The sequence below is a fragment of the Cylas formicarius genome, unplaced genomic scaffold, assembly GCF_029955315.1.
Source record: "Cylas formicarius isolate icCylForm1 unplaced genomic scaffold, icCylForm1.1 PGA_scaffold_10__41_contigs__length_53128322, whole genome shotgun sequence".
NCBI lineage: Eukaryota > Metazoa > Arthropoda > Insecta > Coleoptera > Brentidae > Cylas > Cylas formicarius.
The window spans coordinates 23,486,287-23,513,783 of NW_026844214.1; the positions used below are offsets into that span (position 1 = coordinate 23,486,287).

General features: G+C 33.5%; 1 protein-coding gene across 6 annotated transcripts in view; it reads left to right on the forward strand.

The window, feature by feature from the left end:
* The first annotated feature begins 542 nt into the window (after positions 1–542).
* LOC132704016 (ankyrin repeat and IBR domain-containing protein 1-like) overlaps positions 543–27,497 on the forward strand; it is a 34,586-nt gene continuing 7,631 nt past the window's right edge. For 2 of the 6 annotated variants that reach the window (XR_009619210.1, XM_060673623.1), the window contains exons 1-17: positions 5,668–5,758; positions 7,796–8,071; positions 8,149–8,375; positions 9,415–9,594; positions 9,647–9,818; positions 11,765–11,919; positions 11,969–12,205; positions 12,270–12,444; positions 21,230–21,438; positions 21,493–21,609; positions 21,662–21,842; positions 21,892–22,034; positions 22,087–22,284; positions 23,771–23,933; positions 24,028–24,288; positions 26,670–27,039; positions 27,095–27,276. Coding sequence is in view for 5 of the 6 variants with exons in the window: in XM_060673623.1 (XP_060529606.1) it covers positions 7,903–8,071; positions 8,149–8,375; positions 9,415–9,594; positions 9,647–9,818; positions 11,765–11,919; positions 11,969–12,205; positions 12,270–12,444; positions 21,230–21,438; positions 21,493–21,609; positions 21,662–21,842; positions 21,892–22,034; positions 22,087–22,284; positions 23,771–23,933; positions 24,028–24,288; positions 26,670–27,039; positions 27,095–27,276 (3,139 nt within the window). In the remaining variant the exon portion in view is untranslated. Of the gene's footprint in view, positions 644–778; positions 793–5,666; positions 5,759–7,795; positions 8,072–8,148; positions 8,376–9,414; positions 9,595–9,646; positions 9,819–11,764; positions 11,920–11,968; positions 12,206–12,269; positions 12,445–21,229; positions 21,439–21,492; positions 21,610–21,661; positions 21,843–21,891; positions 22,035–22,086; positions 22,285–23,770; positions 23,934–24,027; positions 24,289–26,669; positions 27,040–27,094; positions 27,277–27,497 lie in introns of those variants that run through there. The other 4 variants (XM_060673631.1, XM_060673640.1, XM_060673661.1 and 1 more) reach the window with 4 other exon arrangements.

The window sequence follows — 27,497 nt, forward strand, 5'->3', positions numbered from 1 at the left end:
ACATTTAAAAGATAAATAAATTCAGGGTGATCAAAAGGTTACATAAAAATTTTTAATCAAGGAATCGTAAAAGACCTTTTTTTAAAATGGAAATAAATTTTTATTCTTATATCGTTTTTAGCATTTAGAAAAAGTTGTAGATTTCGAAATAGTAGCAATAAAATATTTTTTCATTATAAAAATGCCCTTAGGGCGAAACATGGTGAAAAAAAAAACAATGGAGCCTTACAGGACCGTCACTATTTTGGCTTGCTGTGTGTTTGAAAATCAATTTTTGAACATTTTGATTTGCTTAATTAGCCACCCGGTATATAAAAAGCTAAAAAAATAGTTACAAATATTCAGACTAATAAGTTATTATTTGTGATATTCACGTTCTGTTTTCCGTAGATCCATAAATGTGATAATAGAACTTTAAATATCGCCCGAACTCAAATCGGCCCAATACTTCGTTAATTCAAACTACGCGCCGATACCCACGGACGGCGTCGCGACGCCCTCGCCAAGCATGTGCCAAACAATCGATTCCGGGGTTGCAGGGCTTTTAGTTCTGAACAAGTCAGCTTAAAAATGTCATTTTCGTGTCTCGAATGGTCCCAATTAATTTGTGAAAATGTTAGATAACAAAGTGATCTTTGAGCGGGTGAGTATTTCTGCCAAAGAGGGGGGTGGGCTTTCGATTGTTTTTGGACTAAATCGATGCAGTGACGGCGGGGCGGAGACCCACACAATGTGATTGTCATTATTGTTTTGTCATTATTGTGTTGTGTACGGTGATGGGGTTTGTCTAAGGTAAATCTATTTGACGTTTGTATAATGCATATTCGGATGGCGATCGACTCACGAGTAGGTGTGCGTTAAGTGTTCCTAAGGTGGGTGAAACGGAACAGGTGTTGCTTCAAGATTTGAAGTATTTTCTTAATACACACGAGTACGATTCCATTTGTCTGCCGCAGTTCCAAAAATATTACGCTCTCATACCTAGTTTGCTTATTTCTAGTTTCGTATCTTTCCGTTTCGAATTTGACCATATGCCTACCCTAATAGAGGAATAGTATTTGTTATGTGTTATAATCTTTGGTATACTTAATCTCATTGGTTTATGATTATCGAATTTCGAAACTTTAATAATAACGTACCTCTCATCAAATTCTGGACATCCTGTCTGGGATGAATCAATTGTAAAATTATTAATTGCTATTCTTATCCTTCCGTATATGCCGTAAGCGTTTGTCAACAGCTTAAAATGAGAATTATAATTCATTCAAAAGACCTCAAATAAGACGAACCTAGAGGATATTTATGAGATACCTGTTGTAATGACAAATGCTTTCATCGCATGCAACATATTTTAAGCAAGCAAATTGCAGGATATACATTTTTCTATCACCGTTATTTTTGTGCCAAAATATTGTATGATATATTACTAAACAGAATTGAAAAAGAAGAGTTTGGCAAACGGTTGCATTCAAACTGCAGTTGAAATAGTTGAAAAATTAAAAAAATCATCCAGCCCGCAATTGAAAATTGTAGCTTATGAGTAGTACCCATTTGGATTAAGAATTCGCAAAATAAAAGGATTGCGTTTTTTAAATAATCGTTATAATATAATGTCAAAAAACGCCTTCAATTTCCTCCCGAATTACCTTAATTAAAACATATAAGAAAAAATTTGCAAGACTTAGACGTTAAACTAAGCATAATGTAATTATTATTTTAAAAAATCTCAGAACTATAGAGTCCTCTAAGAAAAAAATTTACTTGAAAAACTAGTGTTATTCAATATTTATTTAACACTGCCTAATTGAAAAGTAAATATTTCAAAATCGTTGAATTAGCGGAAATATTAAATGCCTACAGGAAGGCGTATTGAATTTCAGTGAAATTTGCTTTCATTTTTCCTGAGAGTTCTAGTATAAAATTTACTTCATCATCATGTCCTTCAAATTTTACATCCTCAATTTGACTTTTATAAAAACAATATTGGATCTCGTCTAAACTAAACTGGACGTATATCTATGATACCGCTTTTTAAATTAATATTTAGTCATAGTTATAACGACAGTAATGAGGTAGGTAAGTAGTTCCGGTGTAAGGTTCGTAGTTATCTACATCAAACCTTGTGTGGCGTTGGGACAGTTTCTACTTAGGAGCGTAATATTAGAACTTCACTTTCGTAAAAAATATTGCTAGTTCATTTTTCATTTATAAGTACGAAATGATTTCTGCCGATATGCCATTTTATTATAATAACTCTAAATTCAATAGAAAAGTATCCGAGGCAAGTGAATTATATGTCGAAACGTGACATAAAAATTGCTTTTCTGAAAGATTATTTGATTTAGTTGATATAAAGCTTAATGAAATTGAATATCTACTCCAGCAGACAATTGTTTTTAACCATTCTTATCGTTTACGGGGTGTTCAATAGCTTAGCTAAAATACAGCAACAACAACGAAAATAAATTTATGCTTCATAAATTGCCCATAAACTGATATAATTAATCATTTCTTTTGTCGATCATTTTAATGTTTCTGCCCATTTCAAAATTATTAAACTTTTTAGAAAGTTAATTTTTATTTTCTAAATCCTGTATATTTTTGTTTTATTGAGCAACTGTTCTTACTTGATTGACATTTACAAATTTCATCTCAATTATCAATTATTCGAATTTTCAAAAATATTATTCTTTTAGACCAATGAAAAATTAATTACGAAAAAAATTCGAACACTTAGGACCACGTTGTCAATATCTGTGTGATTTTATTATTATTACCGGAAGTCCCATCAATGTGCAATGTACAATAGTAATTTGAGGCTCATTCGCATAGATGACCTCCGTCTTTATTCGTATTGTTTTAATTTAGGTAGTAATTTGTTCAAATAAAATAATTCTTAAATATTCTCCCGTCCTGATTCCTTGAATTTCAATGTATCTTAACTAATTTTTATCTTCTCAAACCGCCATTTTGTATTAATTGTTTATTAGGAATCAGGAATACCTTTATAATACGTATATTTTTTGTGACCCCAACGTTAAACATTTTCACCCCGCCTTTTCTAAATCAACAGTTTTTTATTTATCGACCGTGCTTTCAATTTATCTTAAAAACATTTTAATTGGCTGGAACTTTTTGTTTTTAGAGATATCAAGGTAAACAAAATAACAAAATGTAGTGTTAGTGGCCAAGTTTTTTTCCAAGTGACGTATAAAACGAAACGCTATCAATTTTCTGACATATAAGCCTACGTCTTTTTTTTTAAAGGAAACACCCGGTATATTATATATGTGCTTGATAGAATAACAGAATGATAGAATAATAGAATGATAGAGTATCTTATTCCGATTACAATAATTTAACACACTTTATATTTTAGTCCACTCGTTTTTGACAAATCGGCAAAAATAGGAAACTTTTATATAATTTCAAAAAGCGCCCTGGCTGACAAATAAAAATATGTTCATGTTTGACATATTAGTAAACAACTTTGATGGTTGAATTGTCGTCCCAGCCATTATTGTTAAATTCCTTTTTCGCGAATTTAGCATCCGCGAAAGGAGTGATATGCTTCAAGTATACTTTCTGAATAATTAAAGTGCAACCGCAGCTCGTCGTCAGTATATTAGACTTCACCCAGAGCGCCGAGCTCCTTCAAAACAGATATTTCCAAGGCTGGCAAAGAAATTTGAAAACTTTAAACGCCACAAACCGAACTATGCCACCTTGTTTCGTTTCCGAGATGGGTATAATCATATTTCGGACGCCATGTAAGATAAAGAAAGGATAAAAACTGCTAGATATAGATATTTTTACCTAGAAGCAGTGGTGTTGTCCTCAGATGAGACAAACCGTTTTCGAGATATAGCCCAGAATTAGTATTTTTTTAATGGAATTCCGCGTATTTATTGGCCCTGGAATTAGAGGTATTAAAATTAAAAAAAAAAAAAAAAGAGGTAGCAAAATTTAACTAAATTAAAATTTATAACTTAATAAACTTAATAATCTTGATAAACCTTAGGATAATTATATATAGCACTAATCCACAAAAATACTTTTTTTTTTAAGAAACTTCCAGAGGCTACTGTGGCTACTGGCTATTTGTAATTCTTGTGGACCGATGAATAAGGTATCCGAAATATTTGTAAAACTAAAAACTATTGAAAATGGTCCCCCATAGGCACACAGTACAATTTTATTATAGGAAAAAAAAAACAAAAAAATGTATTAATGTTTATTAAATGTTGGGTAGATTAATGGATATTAATAAAAACATTATGAATGAATGAATGTCATAAGTGATGAGCATCTGATTTATATCTTATATATATATATATATATATATATATATATATATATATATATATATATATATATATATATATATATATTCTCACGTATTGATTCACGGATGGAAAAATGTGATGACACTATATTCCGGGATATCATCCGTTCGCTCGTTGAACTCCGACTGGAATCCTGCACACGTTTCGCCAAAATGTCACTTGGCATCTTCTATCTATCTATATATATATATATATATATATATATATATATATATATATATATATATATATATATATATATATATATATATATATATATATATATATATATATATATATATAGAACGGATAATAAACAAAATAACGAATAATGAGGTTGTATTAGCAAATGTTGAGGTCAATCACGGGAAATATTGATGAAACTGTGTGTGTCAAAATCACAAACGCAAAGGATATTAAGAAAATATAAACCTTATAAACATCCCGGAGATGCGAATAGGCGCCTAAATCTGGTATCTCAAAAAAACCCAAAATGACCCCAACTTATCAAGGTTATATGGTCCTACGCAACCCATAGATGTTCTAGTGGTATTTTTATTACGAATAATAGTAGGCGCTGGTATACGAAAAATTGGCATGGGAACAAGGAAGGTTTGGGTTTAGCGTCGCGTACTTTATATTGGAAACAATTTTAAATCAAATACTACCGGACTTATGAATAAGATGCCGCACGTAAATCTCCACAATATTTCTATTTCAAAATTTTAAACAATTTTCTTAGTCACATAGAATTAATATATCGAGTTCAGAGTTACTTTTTGATTTTATTTCACTTTGCTTTTTAACACTTTAATACTTCAATTTCAACGTACTTTGTTCCTATAATATTGGGTTTTTAAGGTTTAGTTTACATCAAAAGTGCATGGTGTGCTTCCTCATTACAAAGGGAAAAAACAGGCGAATTTTTGATACTCAATACGGGGTATTCATTTAAAAAATACCATGTTTGTGGTTTATTTTAAAAACGGTTTGTTTATAAAGTTTTTGACAACACCAGAATCGCGAAAACCGCTGGTTATCGGAAAATTATGAGATTACAAGCAATTTGGGACACAGCGTACTCAGTGCAACTTAAAGGTATCGCTTCAACAAATTGGCCAAGCTAAAAAATATGTATATCATGTCCATTGAAATCCTATTCAAACCAATCAAACAAAGAAAATTTAGTTAAAATTGCGTTTTGCGCATACTTAAAAAGTTTGTTTGGTTTAGCTATCTAACACAAACAAACATTATTATTTGAAATACGCAGACAATGGAATAAATTTGCTATCTCTGTTTTCGCTTTTTTTTTTAAACGCTTGCGTTAATCCATACGCAATAAACATCGACACTCGGAGGTGTGACAATGTTTTGGATAAACAATTCGTTTCTGTTTCTAACTTTTATTTTACGAAATGTGTTAATATGATGTAAGTACCTAATTATTCGATTCGGTTTGATGCCCATTGCGTTGACCGGAATAGAGAATGCTGAGTAGGTTATCTCACAAATGGCGTTGTGAACATGCTTTAAATTCTTTGTTCGGATCGGATAAATCGCCTTTATTCAGTAAAGCGTTGTACAAAATGAAATCTAGTGTAGCTATTCTTACACCACGTCCCGTATAAATCCTCAGAAAATAACTAATAATAATAAGATGACATACTTCAATCGCAGTTTTAAAGAAGAGAAAAAGAAGACTATTTGATTAATTAGTGTTGTACTACAAAACGAGTCAATGTGGAGCATTTATACAATGTCATGTCACCAGAGAGAAAGAACTTAATATAAATCACTCATCTTAACGCGAGAGTCTTTAACTTTAGTATTTAATTGTTTGGCAATCAAAAACTTAAAGATTTAGGACACAGGATTGCATAATTTCTCAGAGCGAGACAAAAATGACTTCTTATTAAAGACAGGGTTTTCTCTGATGATGCTCTAAGGTAGGAAGGTGTTGACGTATGGATAGCCTTATGCGTAACTGTTCAGGTTCAACTCATTCGAAAGATCTCGAATCTTGTGCGTTATTCTTTTACTCTGTCATATTTACGTTGATACCAAAAATAACGCAATTAAAGGAAAAATTGATCATGGGAGATATTTAGCATCTGGGTCAAGGTGATGAATTGCTATTCTTACACTTAACCTTAAGAATGTTATTAAAATTATATATGAATGAAAATTGAAAGATGCAATCAGCAATCTAGAAAAGTTTGCTTCTATGAATTTATAGAAACGCTGTTTACAAAACTTCTGGATTCCTCCTGCGTCGGTTTTTGCTTAGTCGAAATTGCTGACGTTTCGCCAATCATCCTGTTGGCGTCTTCAGAACTTGATTGAAACTGTCATTTCAGTTTAAGTTTCAGTCAAGCTCTGAAGAAGCCAATAGGATGATTGGCGAAACGGCAGCAATTTCGACTAAGCAAAAACCGACGTAGGAGGAATGCAGAAGTTTTGTAAAAAGGATTACAGTAGCCTGTGGAAGTTTCTTTGAAAAATTAATTTATGGAAACGTTTTTAAGTAAAGGAGGCAGTAAATTGAAAGGGCAGCGGGAAAACCATTACTGAAATAGGGTGGGTTTATGTTTACGAATTTGAAATTATTGTTGTCTCAAACGAGTATTCCTAAAGTGGACATTGAAAATGCTAATTAGTTTGTTAGATAAATATATTAGGTGTATTTGATGTGATAATTTTGTGACCAAGAAAATGATACTCACGATGACCCTGTATGTTCATCAATTTCAGTTTAACCATTTTTCTCGAAATATTTAGGCAATCCAAAAATTAATCAGATACATGCATTTTGGTCAGTTGGATTCGTATTCTTTTAAAAAGTTTGTATACAGCGTGTCAAATTAAAGACAATGTGAAAGAACTTAGGATTCGCATAAACATGTCTAATATTTTTATTAAGAAAAGTTACTTTTTGCATAAAAAAGCTTATTGCATATTTGGTATATTATTAATTCTTATATCAATATTATTTATTTTGCTTCGAGCGTCGTTGTAAACCTGTAGTAGTCCAAGATAACATACATAAGTTCTTGAGATATATTGTCAAATGTTGACTAGCACTAGCACTAGCTCTGTGATATTTAAGTTGTCACAGTTACGGGCAATGTCATTTATAACACGAGTAAGCAATGTTGCAGTGCTACGAAATGCCGCCTGATTCTGTAGTACTATCAGGATAGACTGGTATAGCTGCTTGTATATACTCTTTCCAAAAATTTTAAAAGGCCTCTGTATTATTTCTCAGATCTGACAAGTTATCAACTTTCGAATTTGGGGAAGGGGAATTATGAGAATTGGTTCCCACTGTTTTGTCTATGCATCGGGAAAATTAACATTAATATTTTCTAACACTATTGGGAAACTCCAGTTGGAACAAATGCGGAATTTGAGACTACATCCCCTATTTCTATTTGTCGTCTATGTAATGTATGTATATTTATTTCTAGAGGGGAGAGCGTATGTTCGTCAGAACGACGTCCGGCTCTTGACAAGACAAACATATCCATTTTTATGCTGTTTGTATGTGCCACTACTGAGGCTCGACTGTAGAAAAATGGGAAGTACGTCGTCCAAGTTCAAGAAGTATCTTCAACATGGCGACGAATTTGCCGCTATGCAGATCTATCAGAATTCTCCCGAGCTGCGGAAGAACCTCGATCCAAATCTGAGTTACGGGGAGAACCACAACCACAATACCGCACTACATTACGCTGCAAAACATGGTAGTAATATTAATATAAATAGACAAAAAGAAAAGCGTGAACAGCTTAATCACAAACATCGATTCGTTTATTCGCAGGTATGAAGCATTTACTTCGAACGTTTTTGAACGATTTAGGAGGCAACCCAAACAAAAAGAACGGTTTGAATGAAACAGTGTTACACGCGGCATGTCAGATGAATCAGACGAAGAGCTTCAGTGCTCAAGAACGCCGAGCAGCCTGCGTGCAATTGCTTCTATTTTGGAAAGGGCCTGCTCTCAGCAGTGGAGGCAGGGAAAAGGTCGATCTCTCAGCGCAAGACAAAGTAAGTAACACCCTGCCATTCTCGTCTTATTTGAGGTAATTGGATGCTCCATTCTATTTGCATATCATTTTTATTGGGGTTACTTACCACATTCTTAATGGTAAAATTGAGTTGCTGCTAGAAAAATCGTAAGGTGGTAAAACACTAACAAGAATGGCACAGTTATTTTATGTTCGATTGATTTCAGTTACTGTGTTGTACTATTTTTGAAATAAAAATCAAGTCCTTTGCAAAATAATTTGTTTGCCTTATAATATATGTGAAAACTACTAAGGTCCTAGTTGAGTGGCTGAAACACATCTTTATATTTCAGTAAAGGCCCAATATGAGATTTTAAAGAATTTTAATAATCATTCCCCAATGTGATTGTCATATAGTTGGTTACACGTGAAACATGATATATATGATATTTCATAACAAATGCGAAAAACTTAACACTGTTACACATATGGCGGAAAAATAATGTTTTAAATTTTTAGCGTAAAAACTTCAGTTTTGAAATGAGTGGAGATGATTGAATTAGACACTCCCACCATTTCAACTTTTCAACTAATTTTGAGTATATTATAAATATTTTGATAAAGATAAATATGTCTTTATAAAAACAGAACAAATAAAAAACACACCTAATGCAAAACATAAATACAATTTTTATAGTGAGTGAAAATGCCTGGATTATTTTTTACGACGTTACAAGACACGCACTTATTAAATTAAAATTTAATTTTAATTTAAATACCAAAATTAATTACAATTAAGTTATCCAATTTCTAAGGTCTTCAATATCCTTTAAGTATTCCTAGATTTAAATTTGGGGATCGAGGTGGCTAATGATAATGCCCACCTATCAAACAGTTTTCATACGTAATATTTAAAAACTTTCACACGTTTAAGGTAAAATGTACTGTATAAAGGAATCACCCTCAAAAATTTTTCACATTTGTTTTGAAATACCATGTAAATCAACGCTTGGGTAATAGCAAAATTAAGTCAATAAAGAGCAATTCACAATTGATTTTCATTTTTTCAAATTCTTCAGGAGGGCAACACCGCCCTACATAGAGCAGCTCAGTCGGGTCTCAAAAAGTGCGTTGAACTGCTTCTCGTTCATGGTTCTCCATTGTTTCTGGAAAACAGCGATAAACTTACACCATGCGATCTAGCTATGAAAGCTTCCCACCACGATATTGCAAGACTGCTGGAAAGCAGGATGGTATTCGTAAGTTAGTAATTTTATTTATTATACCTTCGCTCCATGTCGCTTATTTTAGGCCGATAGCGCAGATACTGTAAACGAAGGCGAGATCATAAACGAACAGGAAGAAGTCTACAGCGGTTTAAGAAGCCAAGATCTGCAGGAAGCTAAAGATCAACTCTTAGTGGATACTTCCGACATGCTGAAAATACCGTTATTCACTGCCGAAGCTTTGTTACGGGATAACGGTAAGTATAATAAATATCATCATGATGGCAGCAGCAAATGCCATAAGAATTCGCTTGGTGTTACTGCTAACATAATATTATTATACCATGCATTTAATGTCTCCATAATTATATCCCTTTCGCAATCGGAAAGGTTAGACTATTCATAGATTATTTTCAATAATAAGTTTATGACCCAAAGAATACTAAAGAACATTGCACCCAAACTTAATATGCAAAATTTTACCAGTACTCCACAATGTGATTTCTCAAGAATTTAATTAATTATATTATTAATTGATATAATATATAATATAATATAAATATATAATATATAATCATTTTTCACATGACACTCAACTTTTTAACATAAAAAATAATGAAAAATCACCCTGTCAAACATTGGACGCCTATTACTTATAACTGTATAATGTAAAATTGTCTCAATCTGTTTGTTTGTTTGTTCTTTTGTTCCAAAAACATGAAACCTGTGTTAATCTGGATTATTAATCAGCATGGAATATGATTGCCACAGTGATTTTTCTAAATCAGTAATAACATTTTTGGGTTTCTCAGGTTCTTACCGCTGAAAATAAAGCAACTGTCAGTGCAGAGCATTTATTTTCGGTGTCAGTTTGGTTTAACAAATTTACAAAAACGAGAGCTATTAACAATACGGTGCGAATGGTTGATTTATCAAGGAGAATTTTCTTCTCTGACGAGCCATTTTCACCTCTCATGGGTACAACAATTGTGATTTTAATCTGGTTTTATTTAGTGTCTGACTGCTTAATGCAAAAGTAATTTGTTGACTAAAAAAATCTTTTTATCTTATTATCTTATGGAATTTTTTTCACGTAGAAATGATTGAGAAATTCATTTCCTTTTTGTCGGAAATATAATACAAGGAAGAACAAAAATTCATTTGAGAGTGAGGAACGATATGTAGGTAGTGCCCCGTACAAATAAGTGCTAAATTCAAATTTTTTATGTCAACAATCCCCTTAGCTACTAATTTTCTTTTAGAAACTTACTTACCTTAAAATTCATGACAAATCACCCTGTGATATATTGAATACTCTATTTCGCCCAAAATGCATGATAAAGTCATACTATAATACTATTATACTACAAATTTTTATTATTTACTTAATTTACTTTAATTATAAGACTATTATTCTACTACTAGCGTCGAGTGTTGCAGAAAGTCCCAAGGCGGTCGTTGAATATTATCTCTTATAACTAATGAAGTACATAAAAATTCCGGCTGAAAAAATAAAATAAGTATATTTCTTAAATATGTAAACATGTAAATACCCATTAATATTACATGGCCCAAAAAAAGCATTAGCTCATTTCCATCTGTAAGTTCTAGATAGGTGAATCAGGTACATTACTAGGTCTAGCTGTATCACTACATTCAAAATTATTCTCTTCCAACATTTGTCGAAGTTGTTTATTAGATTTTCCTTTTCTTGGCATAATTTCATTAGATATACAACCCAAAACTGCTTAATGGGACACATACTATTTAATTATGCTAAAACTTAATGGTGAGGCGGGTGAAACTTCTAACGAATAGTATCCAATAATATACCTTTCACGTCAATTAACGGTGACTTTTGGTTGTTTTCAATGAAATAATAAACCGCAAATTACGCATTATATAGATTACGATGTTTTTTTATAAATACTAAAACACATGCAAAAATCCAAACCAAGACTAATTTTCGTTTCTTAGGGACCAACTAAACACCTGATTTAAATACACTGTGGCTAGGCCCCTCTTAGACCTACATCACTTCATTGCCCCCAAACAGGGTCACGCGCTCTATGCAGAAATCACGATGTGAACCTATATAGCATACATGGTCGTTAGCGCGTTTAAGTTTTATCCCTTGGTTATATTCACTTCCCCTCATTTTTTACTTTTTATATCTTTGATTAAAAACGAATCGCAAATTCAGAATGGTCGCGAGAACTCCTGCTGGAAAAATGGATGCGCGATCCCGTAGAATGCTGCCATCTTGCAGGGGTGCAAGCTCCCGCTTCGGTGCTCTCCCACGGAGGTTCAATAGAATCGAGTATATCAACCGAAACATCGGACGAACAGGAAGTGACGGTAAACTGATTCTCATCTGAAAGCCTTCAAAACAGATTTAGTGTTTCAGTGTGAAATATGCTTGATGGCAATTCCTCGTGAATGGGATCAGCCAGTAAAAATATCGTGCAGGCATTTGTTTTGCAAGACATGTTGGCAGAGTTATCTCACCACCAAGATTCAAGACGGAGATGCCCACCACATTCTATGTCCTGCTTACCAATGCCACATATTAGTTCCCGTTGAGTTCATAGAAAAATTGGTGAGTCCTGAGATGGCCAGGAGGTATCTGCAGTTCGATATAAAGGTAAAAGACTTGGAATGGTGGGACTGTGACTTCGCTCTTGCTCTATGTACGTAATTTATTGCAGGCGTTTGTTGAGAGTAATAAGAGTATAAAATGGTGTCCTATACCGGGTTGCGGAAGAGCTGTAAGATTGCCAGAGGCAGAACAGACATCTGGTAAGACCAATGCTAAAGCGAGTCTGGTAACTTCGCATGCGGTGGATTGCGGCAATGCGCATTTCTTCTGCTGGGAATGTTTGGGTGAGTACAGTATGGAACAAAAACGCATAAAGTTCTAAACTTATATCGGAATTGTATTCGTTTGAATTGCATTGGATGGATAGGTTAACTTGAGCCGTATTACTTTTTACAAGTTAAAGTTAAATTTTAGCGAATAATTATTATATTTTATTTTATATTTAAATGCATTAATTTATCTTCAGGATTACTTGAATAAGGTGATGGCGTAATGAATATAGCCATTACAGTCAAAAGACCTTATAATATTTTTTGAACTAAGTCAATTAAGAAATAAATTGTAGCTGTTTGTGTATAGGTAGAGGTTTCTTAATGTGATAGAGTTACAAATCATTATGACCTGTGGAAGTTAGTGGTCTTAGTCGTATTCCATAGGCGTAGAATTGTGCCTTTGATGATTGTCAAGGGCCCTGAGAGGTAGGCAGGCAGACGTACAGGTACTTGACCTACCTGTGCCTTAATTTTTGTAAATTTATTGCTCAGAAACGTATTTGTAAAACTGCGCTTTCTTAAAATAAGAAAATTATTATTCTCAATCTCTTAAACCAAAAGTCAATATTCGAAGTTTCAAAGGTATTCGAATATGACTGGAGTTGACCAGTCAATATATATCGACTTGTACATGAGGATAAACGCGGCCCCATCAGGTCATCAGTGAGAAGTACATGAAGAAATATAACTGCAAGGATAACAAGACTGTCATAAGAAGAATAATACACTCATTATTCTTAAAAAGGAATACTGAAATGAAATGGATGATTTAATTCCACCCATGTGTAAGAAGAAATTGTGAAAAACTTTACAGGAAATACATTTTCGTTACGAAAACACTAAAAACGGAAAATCACTTTCAATAGAGAAAGAATAGAGCACCTCTTTTAAAATAATCGATGTAGAAATCTTCTTGCAAAGGGGAATAAAAACCGTGGATTTTGAACAATTGAGTAAGTGCATCGAACATGTTATTGAAATAAGCTAATCGGCTTATGATGACCAACATTTAGAAATAAAGTTGTATGGTAGTTTTTGAATAATACATACATGGTACATTTTTTTCATTCGAATTCTTATTTTCCTATCCCGTCCTACTTTACATTGGCTTTAGACAGCAAATCTATAGGTTACTCTGATTACCTTTTATTACACACATGTACCGGGTGTCCCAGTAATGGCCACGAGGTACAGTGTTAGAAAAATAGACGGTACTAAAAATTTAAAAGAAATTACTGGAAATGAGTTTTTAAGCTATTTTAGTTTTTGAAAGACATTTCCGTAGGCTACTGTAATATCATTTACAAAACTTCTGGATTCCTCCTGTGTCGGTTGTTGTTGAATTGAACTTGGTGACATTTCGCCAATCATCCTATCCTGTTTGCTTCTTCTGAGCAACTGAAACTTTACAAAACCCAGTTTTTTCTAAGATATTCTTATCAATAGAAAATCAGACCTCATATTGGGTTATTCTATTTACAGAAAACCTACGCACATACCAATGCATCGTCACACCACCATCCGGCCTAAAAATCATCGGTTATTTACAAAGCCGTTAAACTATCTCAACCTGTGTCACTGAACCCAGAATTAAAACACTTCACCACAACCTTACAAGACAATGAGTCCGAAAGCAACCCCACACTTGCCAGTGTTGTCCTTCCTTCCTATCACTGAACATATCTTAAAAGTTCTTTAGAAACAACGTCAAAACCAGATTTAATACTTGTCCAAAAATCTCTCAACATCTTCGATCCGTCAAAAACAAAACTTCGTTTGAGATACACGTATTCCATGCACAAGCGGCAAAAAATAAATTGGAAGGACCGCACGAAAAATATCAACTATGCTCAAGGAACATGAAACAGCCTTAAGACTACGGCAAATTAACTCATCAATAGTTGCCGAACACATTCACGAAACCGCATATAAAATTTTATTCGATATAACTAAAATCCTCGTACGTAATTAATTCTTCTACCAACAACAAATCCGAGAATCTATAGAAATCTATCTAACTAAACAATCTTAACCGCGACTCAGGTCTTTACTTTTCACCAATATGGGAATCAGCTGTGACCCCCTCAAACAATATATAAGCAGGTACAGAGTAAAACGCGAGCCAGTTTCAGTTCAGCTCTGAACAAGCCAACAGGATGAGAACTTTTGTAAATAGCATAACAAGTTTTATTACTTATTCTTATTAGAATAAAATTATTGTCTGCATGTTAATTGAAAAGCAAAGCAGTCAAATTATAGTGACAAAGATAATATAAAAAACATTACAGAATATTGTTTTAAATGTTTAAACAACCGACGTTACAGGACTAGACACATGCCACAGGCAATCTTAGACCACCCAGTAATAAATAAGAAACTAGAGTAAATAAGATGAAAAAATACTATAAATGACTTGAGCAACTCAAGAGGTGGAGAAAACTAAAAAACTAAGTTTTAATGTGTTTGATAAATGTTATACAACCAAACCTGTCAACTTCTTTTTCAAACCATCCTTAAGAGAAATTCACATATTGCTCCGATGTTACCAAACCAGGCGTTGTTTTGTTATAATTTAGCTCGAAAAGATAAAATAAAGGGTCTATATTTAAATTGTATATGAAACGCAATACAAAATGATACGAAATAAAAATTTCGAGGAGAAAAAATTCGAAATAACATCTTAACATGATATATTTTTTGTCATTGTCATGAGGACAGATATGGGTACTGTAATTCAATGTCTCTCGAGAAGTGCGACTTTTAAAACAAATAGTACTAGACATATTAATGACATCTTAATAAAATTTATTTTCTTCAAGTATTACTTAAGTGACACATTGTGTTTTGACAGATGTTAAATTATTAAAAATAACGAAATTTTCAATGGTAATTGTTTTTTTTTGTTCTCCCTACTGTAAAATTGTTAATTATACGGCGATCTAGCTTGCGGAAAGTGTCATCGTACCACGTCAGTTTCGTTTCCGATGGATCTGAGCCATCTCGGAGATTCCGGGATATTACCGCACTGGTTTGTGAGCAATCGTATGTTTTGGGAGATTTTTCCACGCGCCTTGAATTTTGACGCTTGTGAATTATGACGGTCATGTCAGTAAATATATTCGTGTAGTTATGCAAAAATGTTCCGAAAATCTAACGGTCGTAGAAAAGGTATAGTATGCAAGTTTGGAAAACTTTTATTTGTGTATTATTTAATTATGAAGCATTTGCTTCGTGACAGATAAATTCGTGACTCAAATATCGTTTGCCGCACTTGTTGCATAATATACTTTACACATTTTTTGAATTTTTGTCTGAAATTATTTTTGGCTATAACAAATTCAGAAATCTTACCCATTTAAAAATGTCTCATAATTTTTTTTGTGCACCTGTTAACCATGGAAAGCTGAGGAGATGACTTTTTAATTAAAAAGTAATTGATTAATAATTTGTTTTTTTGATTTAGTTATTCAGTTTTTTTTTTTATATTGAACTTGTACTGAAGACAACTAATTCAAAAAAAATAATTTTAAAAATTAATTATAAAATTTAATGCCGAATTTTCGACAATCAAACATGCATTGTGATGCATTGCCGAACCGAACATAGGAAATCCCATGTAAATTTTTAGGTGACCAAATATTCGCGTGCATATTTTATAGAAAAGTTGTAATATAGCTTTTTAGAAGGAGCTGGAAGAAATTTTAATAAGGAAATCTTCAGTTATTGAATAAAATATTAAGGCAAAATTAGAAAATTTTTATAGTTTAGGTAATAAGTCAAATACTAGGAAAATACGTTTTCATAATGACAACATGAAAATTCGTGACAGTAACAATATTTTTATTTGTAATTGTTATACTTTATTAAACGTGCTTTAATTAAAGCTAACATGCATTATTCAATTGAAGAAAAAGTAACCATAATTAAGTGGAATTATGCATGAAACACTCTTAGAGCATGGTCTGAAATGTTTTCATTTTATTTTCCTGATAAATCTATAACTTCGATTTCAACAATTAAACGTATTATTACCCAATTCGAATACAAAGGTCCGTAATAAATAACTGCAAATGTTACAGCGGAAGAAAGGGACAACAGAGATTTGAACGTTTTACTGCATGATTACTACGAGGATTCCTGGACAAGCTGTAAATCAAACCACATTAAAAAAACACAAATATTATTCCTACAAATGCGAAAAGCACCGACAGCTATGGGAAAGCGATAAAGAAAGGCTTTTGTTTTGAAATGATGGAAAAACAAAATCATGATAGGGATTTTTAAAAAAAATATGTGGTTCATTGATGAATGCTCACACTCAACTCAACAATGTTCAAAACTGTCGGTATTAGAGCGGTATGTATTTGCGGATATCATATTATTGGACCATTTTTTATCGACTATAACCTCACGGCAGAAACCTATTTGGACTTATTACAAAATGAAATTGAACCGGCACTAGAAGAAGTTGTTTTGCCAAGATCAGGAGATCTAGTACCACAAGGATGGTTGTCCCGCCCACAATTCCCTTATGGTTAGAGAGTATTTGGGAAATACTTTTAGCAGGAATATTATTGGCCCAAAGTAACGAATTCTTTGACCGCCTAGGTCACCTGACCTCGCGCTGAACGACCTCTTTCTTGAACAGTGTTATCTAGAAAAATGTTAAATTTGAAAATGTTAACCAGTGACAAAACGCTAACAAAGAATATGACAGGATTTCACAACTAAGCAATGTTAGAATTGAATTTTGTGATGGCCTAGGATATTGTGGAACTTTCAGTGGAGGGAACATTTACTTAAAAAATAATGTTTATTTTAAATAATGTTTCTTTTTATGCAATGCTGTGTCGCAGTATTTTTATTATAATTCTTAATTATCTTTAATAAAATTCTTGAAGGTCAAATTTATTTCTGTTTTCTGAAGATTTCTTGTTGCTTAAACTGTCCTTTAAATTCAATTCATTATTCGCTGGTGTGTGTTTGCAATTTTGCCATCATGTTTAATTCAATAACTGAAGATTGGCTTATTAATTTTTTTTCAAACTCGACACATGAGTTAATCGCTATATTCCGTTCCGCAATGCATCACCCGTTATATTATCCCTGATGTCTATGCGATAACTCTATTTTCACTTTTTTGGAAAACACTTCAATCCAAAATATTTCCAACACGGAAAAAAAGAACATTTTCCACGGAGTAAGGATTTTTTTTAACAAAAATATTATACACTGACGTATAGAAAGTCATGAGCCTTTGAAATTGAGAGAAAGACATGCTGCGACTGAACAAGTAAGAGCTACATTGAAACAAATTTAAAGAAAACTGTAAGTACCAAATTTCATTACGAAATCGGCATTATTTAATAAATTATGCAGAACAACAAGAAATAAAATTTACTTGTTACTTTCTGTTCGTAACTTTTCTCCTTAAAAATACTTAGCAAAATAACCCGTGGAATATGAAGTACTTATTCAATAACAACGTCCTACTAATATTTTTTCTGTAGTCACAATATTCGCACGACATAATTAAAGTGCGATGGGCTCAGAGACAACTTCCAAATCCCGCAGTAGCTGGTTTTTAAACAGCAAAGAAATTTCTAAATAATAGCAAATTCTTTTTTTTTCATATCATGTTTCAATAGTATATCTGTCAAATTATAATAATATAATATGCATCAATGAAATTTCTAGCCAAGTTTCTGTAAAATTTTTTTTAATAAATTTGAAATTTAGAGATGTTCTCTAAATAAGGGACATTTAAAACAATTGAATAGCATTTCCGATTTTAGTGGAATTTTTCTATACGTTTTCCTATTTTTTTATTCTATGGGTAAATCCATGTCGGAAATGTTTTTAATTTTTTAAACAGGCCATCATTCCTAATTTCAAAAGTTCAATTCTTTCGGACGTATGTGGCTTTACTAAGTTCAATGTGTAAAAGCGAATGTTTTTCTTACATGGTTTTGTATAAAAAGTAGTTGGTCTGTCAATTTTTTGGTTAAAATATATTTCCCCAAGAGGGGAAAATAAAACTAAAAAACTAAGTTTTAACGTATTTGATAAACGTTATACAACCTAACACTTGAACTCCTTTTTCAGACCATTCGCATATTGCACCGACGTTACCAAACCAGGCACTGTTGCCACATAGTTTTATTAAAATTTGGCGCGAAAAGATAAAATGAAGTGTCCCTATTTAAAAATACGTATTGTATTGTAAAAATGATACTTCTCTTAAAATTGTTAGAGGGAATAGATTCTAAATAACATATTAAAAATATGTATGTTTTGTGTGATTGCGTAGTTTTTTCTTTGTATTTAGTTATCAAGACTGATAGGGGAACTGTAATTCAATCTCTCTCAAAAATTGCGACTTTATAGTGGTTATGCTTTCTTAATAATTTATTGTTCTATATATTTCTCTTTCCGTCATATTTGTAGCGCGATACATCCTTAATAATTGTTTTTGGACCCAAACAAAATCTTATAAACTCTCTGGCAGAGAATTCAATTGAAAATGAGCATACTGTTGAGGCAGCGTCATCATTCTAAATTTATCTCTGGATGAACCAAACAATTCAAATTTAAGAGTAACAAACGATATTCACTGGATCCAAACACACACACACACACACACACACACACACACACACAAATATATATATATATATATATATATATATATATATATATATATATATATATATATATATATATATATATATATATATATATATATATATATATTCTCACGTATTGATTCACGGATGGAAAAATGTGATCACACTATACTCCGGGATATCATCCGTTCGCTCGTTGAACTCCTACTGGAATCCTGCATCCGACTGGAATCCTGCATATCCTGCAGACGTTTCGCCAAAATCTCACTTGGCATCTTCAATGCTCGCGCTCCGAAAACACTTCGAACACTGCGGAGCGCGAGCGTCGAACGTCTGCAGGATTCCAGTCGGAGTTCAACGAGCGAACGGATGATATCCCGGAGTATAATGTCATCATATATATATATATATATATATATATATATATATATATATATATATATATATATATATATATATATATATATATATATATATATATATATATATATATATATATTTTGAAGCCGAGTTAAATATTCTTCTACGATCTGGACTGAGTTTGGATCCAGTGAATATCGTTTGTTACTCTTATATTTGAATTGTTTGGTTTATCCACAGATAAATTTAGAATGATGACGCTGCCTCAACAGTATGCTCATTTTCAATTGAATTCTCTGCCAGAGAGTTTATAGGTTTTTGTTTCACACTTGTTTCTAATAAAAAACTAAAATATGGTACTTATATTTGTCTACTTTCATTAAAAATTCTCCAAGGAGCAAAAAAAAACTTATATGTATATATATATATATATATATATATATATATATATATATATATATATATATATATATATATATATATATATATATATATATCATCCGTTCGCTCGTTGAACTCCTACTGGAATCCTGCATCCGACTGGAATCCTGCAAATCCTGCAGACGTTTCGCCAAAATCTCACTTGGCATCTTCAATGCTCGCGCTCCGAAAACACTTCGAACACTGCGGAGCGCGAGCGTCGAACGTCTGCAGGATTCCAGTCGGAGTTCAACGAGTGAACGGATGATATCCCGGAGTATAGTGTCATCATATATATATATATATATATATATATATATATATATATATATATATATATATATATATATATATATATATATATATATTGAAGCCGAGTTAAATATTCTTCTACGATCTGGACTGAGTTTGGATCCAGTGAATATCGTTTGTTACTCTTATATTTGAATTGTTTGGTTTATCCACAGATAAATTTAGAATGATGACGCTGCCTCAACAGTATGCTCATTTTCAATTGAATTCTCTGCCAGAGAGTTTATAGGTTTTTGTTTCACACTTGTTTCTAATAAAAAACTAAAATGTGGTACTTATATTTGTCTACTTTCATTAAAAATTCTCCAAGGAGCAAAAAAAAACTTATATGTTTACTGCCAGTTTTCGTCTAAATAAATTTTTGTCTACTAACCATTTTAAAAGCAATTTCGATGTTTGTCAGTTTTTCATGTCGTAACTATTCTTATCTTAATATTGCTTGTATATTGTTGATAATAATAGACACAAGCAAGTACGTAATTACCGTATGATACGCCACAGTTTTTAAAACACACCACATGGCATACTGAAAATGCAAAGTGGGGCCACACTACCTAGCAACCTAGGAAGCACCCAGACGATAATTTCGACTTTTTCCCTTTATTCTGTTGGCTGGTAAAATTCAGGTGACACAAGAACCTTTTTTTCTTTTTAAGGGAAATCTTTTAGAAATTTCAACCCACCGCGCTTAAAATCTAAACGTTCCAGATTGATTAGTATAGTCATCTTATTACTATAAGAGAACGAAAAAACGTCTTTTATAATAATAGAGTAATAATTTGTTTTAAATATAAATTCCCTTTAAAACAGCAGGAAAAAAGAAAATCGTTGATGTTTTAAAGTGACTAAACTAATACTTTATAATCAAAACGTTCATAAAATTTCATTAATCAAATTGTAGAAAAGAGTTGGTTTATTAAAAGATGTTTTCTAGTGTCCCTCGTTGACTTTACTACGACACTCGGTATATTACATTTTCCTCAAATATGTACTTTGAGTTTGAGTCTCTTTGCAAAGTGCGCAATCGTTCAGACGTGTACATCACATTGTTCTCCCATCTAAGTCATTTCTTTTGCCAGGCGAGGCCCACGCCCCTTGCGGCTGCAAACAGTGGCAGGAATGGCATAAGAAAATCGCCGAAGTGAAGCCTGAAGAACTGAAATCGGCCTGTAGCGGTACGGAAGAGGCTGCGAACTGTTTATGGTTGGTGACTAATTCGAAGCCTTGTCCTAACTGCAAGAGTCCGATACAAAAGAACGAAGGCTGTAACCACATGAAATGCTCGAAGGTGAGCCGGCATGCGCTCCCGAAATGGAATGCAAACTTTTTTGAAATATTTCAGTGCAAATTTGACTTTTGCTGGGTATGTCAAGAATCCTGGAAGAGGCACAGCTCAGCAACTGGAGGATATTTTAGGTGTAACCGGTTCGAAGCTGTACACAAAGCTGACGAGAAACAGGTTTGTGTGAATTCCGAAACAAGTAAAATAACCAATAAGAGTCTTGCTTCAGGGTAGTTTGATAAATGATGCGCTCGAGAGGAACAATCAAATGCAAGAAATTTCTCGGTTTTTGCACTTTTACACAAGGTTCCGAAATCATGAAAACAGCCAAAGACTGGAGGAGCCTCTGCTGACCAGCGTAAAGCAAAAGATGGAAGTGCTAGCAAGCAGTTTGGGTATAAAAAAAGAAGGTAATGGGTCTACTTTATTATCATGTTACCTGTAACCGTCATATTTTAGAAGCTGTGGAAAAGAATACAAAATTCATTGAAGACGGTGTGAGAGAATTACTTAAAGCCAGACGAGTGCTTTGTGGGTCTTACGTGTATGGTTACTATTTGGAAGACGACGGCTACAATAAGAGCATATTCGAATTCATGCAGGTATTTTACATAAATAATTTAAACTGATATTTCCAATCTTATATTTCTGTAGAATGAACTTGAAGAAGTGACGGAGAAATTAAGCGAAATGATTGCCAGACCGTATTTACGCACTCCAAAGGCCGTCATAATTCAGACATCAGCGTTGGCCAGGAGAAAACGCCACGAATTTATGAGGGCCGTTGCTCAGGGTCTCATACCACCCGAAACACCACCAATGCAACGGAAAAGAAAACGGAGGTGCATGGACGTAAGTGTCAGCTAGTCGACAAATATCTTAATTATTGCTTTTACTCTGAGCGAAATTCAATTCAATTGAAAATATGACCAAAAAAAGATCTATTTCTCAAATTATTATAACTAAACCAAACTAATGTCACCTTTAAGATTCGAATTTCACTATCCAGATAACATAATCTGCAGGTGATATCAACAAATATATCTAAGACTAACATGCCCTATTTACAGCCAAGCCTGTATCATCCGTGATGGATGAGATAAGATTATTGCATGCCTTAGAGGCATGTCTCTTTTCTGTGTAAAGCTTTATTGCCTCAAACGCGTGTAATAACATGTTACTGTTACTAGCGCATTTTTCAATGAACCTAACACGGCTCCTTACCCATTCTATTATCTGAATTGTTGACAGTAACAATCATAAAACATGTTGTTTTCTCAGCTATATCCTATAGGATTAAAACAACAAATGAAGAAGCACGAACAAGAGCAACACTATTATTAGGTGTTTTTTCTAGCCAGTGTTTTTTTCTATCACAAAATAGCGTTTAGCGCGCCAATAATTCGGTTGGATTTGTTAATGCGCTCCCTATAACTAATTACATTTTCTGGTTCCGTAGGTCCTGTTGATATATTTTCCATTAATACATTGTAAAATTAAGTTCTTTCTTTATCTCCGGAAAATTATTTAAACTTTACCAATATTGTGTATGAAAAGAGGTTGTACAGTGGCCTAACAAATGTGGCCTTTCATTGATGGGCATTGATTTCATTGCAAAATTCTTTCTTTTTATCGGGGCAGGTAGTACCGCCCTGGTTTGGATCAATTTATGATTTTTTTACCTATTGTTTTTTATAACAGAATAAAAAGGCACTGTGTGCATAGTATTAAGTACCCTTATTTTTTATTAAATAAAGAATAATAATATTCCTCGTCATCTGATTAATCTCTTCTTAACGTTATAATTAACGGGTCAGCAATTCTCCGGCGTCACTTCTTCAATAGCTTGATCAAAGACTTGCTTAAGGTCTCATTTTGAATGTCGTGTTGTGTTTTGCTATAAGTCGTTTCATTTGCGCTCATATAAGTTAAGGATTTAGTTGGCAATTAGATATGTGCATCACAGTGGCACTAAGTTTTCATTTGCTTGTTTCCATCTTTATGAAATTGTCTTGAAAGTCTATATTTCTAGTAGTTAACCAGTCGAAAATTTTTGGTATTCTCCGACTTAAAGTTGAAGTCTTCCCTACGCGTCGTGAATAACTTTTATCAATCCACGTCTCATCAAGATAAAAGATCTTTTTCTGTTCCCTTTGGTTCTTCTCGAGTATTTTCGTTTACCAGCAAGTAATTTCATGCCTTTTCAGTAAAAGTGCATTACTGTTATGCCGTTACCGGACAAAATCCATATTTTTTAAAGTGGTACATAAAAGTTTTCTAGTTAGCAACGGCTAAGCTCCAATAAAATCGTATCTAGGGTGGATATTTCTGTTTTTAGGCAAATGCCCTCCAAACGAGCGCATGGCTGAAAGATTGCGAATGGCCCGACTACGATACAGATGAGGAAACTGACTTGAGCGTGACATTGAAGAAACTTATAAGGTCTCCGGTAAAGGAACACGAATGTGGTTTACTATGTAGCAGCCAAGGGTGCACTGGCAGTAAGTCCTACTCTTACGAAGTACCTAAAACATGAATTATAACTTTTTTTTGGTTGACAATTTGAACAAATGTCAAGATTAACTTAATTTTCAGGAGCAGACTATAATGTGGAACTCGTCATAGCTTTGGAAATGTCTAGACTGCAAATGATCGAAGATAGAATGAAACAGGCCGAAGCCAATGCCAACACCGCCAGCATCGTGGTCACACCCGTCCCGAGCTCCAGCATATCGAACAACAGCAACGAGAGCTCCGACGACCAGCTAAAGCTAGCCATATATTTGTCGCTGCAGGAATCGGCAACGGTTTTAAGCAAACGCGTGCAGCAGCAGGAGGGTGAGGAATCGCAGCAAAGTGAGTATATTTCCAGTAGTATAGTTGAGCCGCTTCAAAGCCACTTTTGGTCTGAAAATTTTGATTGTCGTGAAGGTACGGGTACGTTCGAATTTGTAACGGAAAATTTGAAATCTCGGGCACGGACGTGCAGGAGCAATATTAAAAACTGTTTTGTGATAAAACTGTGACTTGGATAGTTCATTTTATATTTTCAAAAGACGTAAGAGGATGTCTTCCTTCCTAAAACATATTATGGCAATGGCAAATTTCTTAAAGTGTTTGTAAGTTGTCAAAAACTGAAGGTTAGTAACAAAAACAAAATACTGACCTTTAGAACAACATAGTTGATGATGTGGAACTTGAAAGTTCTCTTAACGAAAAATTTCAATGCGAAAAACATTAATAGCTTGATTAAGAATATCGCTAATGGAAAATTCTTGTATCTCGTTTTTTTTTTTGAGAACAGTTGAACGGACAACTAACATTTAATTAATGGAAAATAAAATTAGCAAAACCGTATAAGGAAAGCTTAGATTACTAATGTAAAACGGGAAATAAATATGTTAGAATTGCAAAGAAAAATTAAAGTAAGAATAGAATATAATAGGTTGAAGGTATGTAAATCTATGTGAATATAAATCTTCATACTGCCAAATAGACAACATACAGAAAAACTTTCATCACTCAATGTTATTCTTAGGTTTGAGACCATGTACATTTGGTACCATAAAATCGTTGTTCGCCGAATTATATTTTTTTTAAAACCTCTTTTAAAGGAGTCATAAAAGAAGATAAGATTAAATAAGCACGCAGATTCTCATTACTACAGAAATGCTCGTTGTAAGTGATAAAAACTTTATCTCGTGGAACTGTTGTTTCGTCCGACCATAAAATTTTGTTCAAAAGATATGAATGGTTGAGACTCCATCAGCACAATTCTAAACAATTAGGAAAGTCTTCAGGTCTTACATTTTAAACATTTAAATAATGGTCGTGACGTGTAGTCCTTGTATTTGAGTCATTTTGAGGAGTTTCCTCAATTCTGTTTAATGCTCCATAATAATTATAATTTGCCATTTGCTTTCCTGTTTTGCCTCTGAGATCTACTAAGCGATTCACGTTCTGCTGTATTTTTATATATGTTAGAAAATACTCTCCGATATCGTTGTCTTTTTTGTGAAAACCATCTTTCGAAGTCTCGTATAGCGGTATGCGTGTTACCAATGTCATAACAGTAGCCATAAATGAATATCCGCTAAATCTCTGTTTAAAAAATGCTCCATACTTATAAAAAACTGAATAAAAAACGTTCATACACAATGTAGACAAAAATATATAAGATTTTCTTTGAAAACCGTCCATCCAACCGATACGAATCAAGTGCGCATGTTCTGAATTCCTCCTTCGTAGGTTGCTGACAAATCGAACCCGCTGACCTTTCGTCAATCATCCGGTTGGCTTCTTAGGAGCATAACTAAAATTGAACTGAACTGAAACAGAAAAGTTTTTTTTGTCAATTTCAGTTCAGTTTCAGTTAAGCTCTGAAGAAGTCAACACAATGATTGGCGAAACGTCAGCGGATATGGTTGATCAACAATTGACGCAGGAGGGATCCCGAAGATTTTTAAATAACAAAACACATTTTTTCCAATTTTATAAGAAAAAATTCTTCAAATCAAGTCACAAGAAAGTTGGTTTGATTTGGTTACCTTCCTGACTAGAATTTTATATTTATAATTTTAAAATCAGATTCAGAATACCAAAGTTACTAAAACGGTAAAATTTGAAAACTTTTTCGCAAACCTGTTTCGTAAATATTGATAAAAAAACATTTTTAGGTCAATTTTTTTAGGACATGCGGCTCCAATACGGGGCGTTTGTTGTTTATATGGAAAACTAGGGCTTATTTTCTTAATTGAACCTTAACTTCGGGACCCTCTGTAAAAATATTCCTATATACGTATCCATATACTATCCTATCCACAATCTGCTATAACATTTTTAATTAATGAGTTTCTTTTTCGGTCTGTTTACTTAAAGTAACTACCCAAGCACGTCTTTTGGTCAATCACTTTATTTCATCGTCTATGTCTTGTAGTTCAGCCTTTATCCTCTGACTCCTTTACCCCCTCATTCTGTAACTTCACGTAATTACTCTTAAACGTCTTCAACAGCCCTGCTGCCTTATGCACTGACGTCGAATTTGTCTTCACTGTCTGCAGAATCCTTGCTCGCGCCACTCACTCAACTTCGCTGGCCTGGCTCAGCTCGCGCGCCAATCCGAACACACTCGAACATTCACGACAATTCACTTTTTCTGCCAAACATAACTTAGAACTGGCGCTACTATACAATTTTTTCCCTCGAGTTTCGAACAGCACCTTAGCTTGCCGTTTTAGATTACCAGAAGAGCAACGCAGACATAACAGTGGATTATTTCCTGAAGTCTTTAGCCAACCATAAGATCGACTTGCAAGCGTTGGACAGATTTGGCGACCCCGAGAAGGATATTCTGTTCCGACCCTGTAAAGGTTACGAAGATGGTCGGTTTAAGATATCAGATATTCACGAAAACGGATTTTTATTTGGCGACGAGGAATACGACGACACATCAGTGCTCAAACGATGCCACTCCACTGGAGATCTCGTGACTCGACGTAATCGGAGAGGGGCAAAAATGAGGATGAATGGAAGCGACGAACCTAGGTATCATCTTGATTCAGACCATAGCAGTCAGCACGACGAGAAGCCCGAAGATATGGTCAGAAGGTATTAATAATTCATGTTACATAGAAAAAGAATATTTAATGTTACCCATTTTTAGATTTTTAGCACTGCCATCTACATCGATACGTACAAAACAGTTTCTTTTAATGCAGCACGCTCATCCAGAGGAAGAGTCGATCCAGAGACAGAGTTCCATCGAGGATACCACAACGTCCGATTCGATGAATGCTGACTTGGAAATTTGCGGCATTTTAAATTCCGTTACCGATGAAGATTTAGGTAATATTTTTTACTTCGCGTGATCACATAATAATAATAAAGTGCATTGATTTTTGTTACTTACACATGAAAGTACAAAGGTAGCAATGTTCGTAAAACACGCTGGTCCGTATAACTACCTCATTAAGACATAAACATAGTGAGTAAATAAGTAAGTAAAAAAGAGATAAAAAAGATATGGTTATGAGATAAGTTACATTAAAATTAGTAGGTGCAACCCA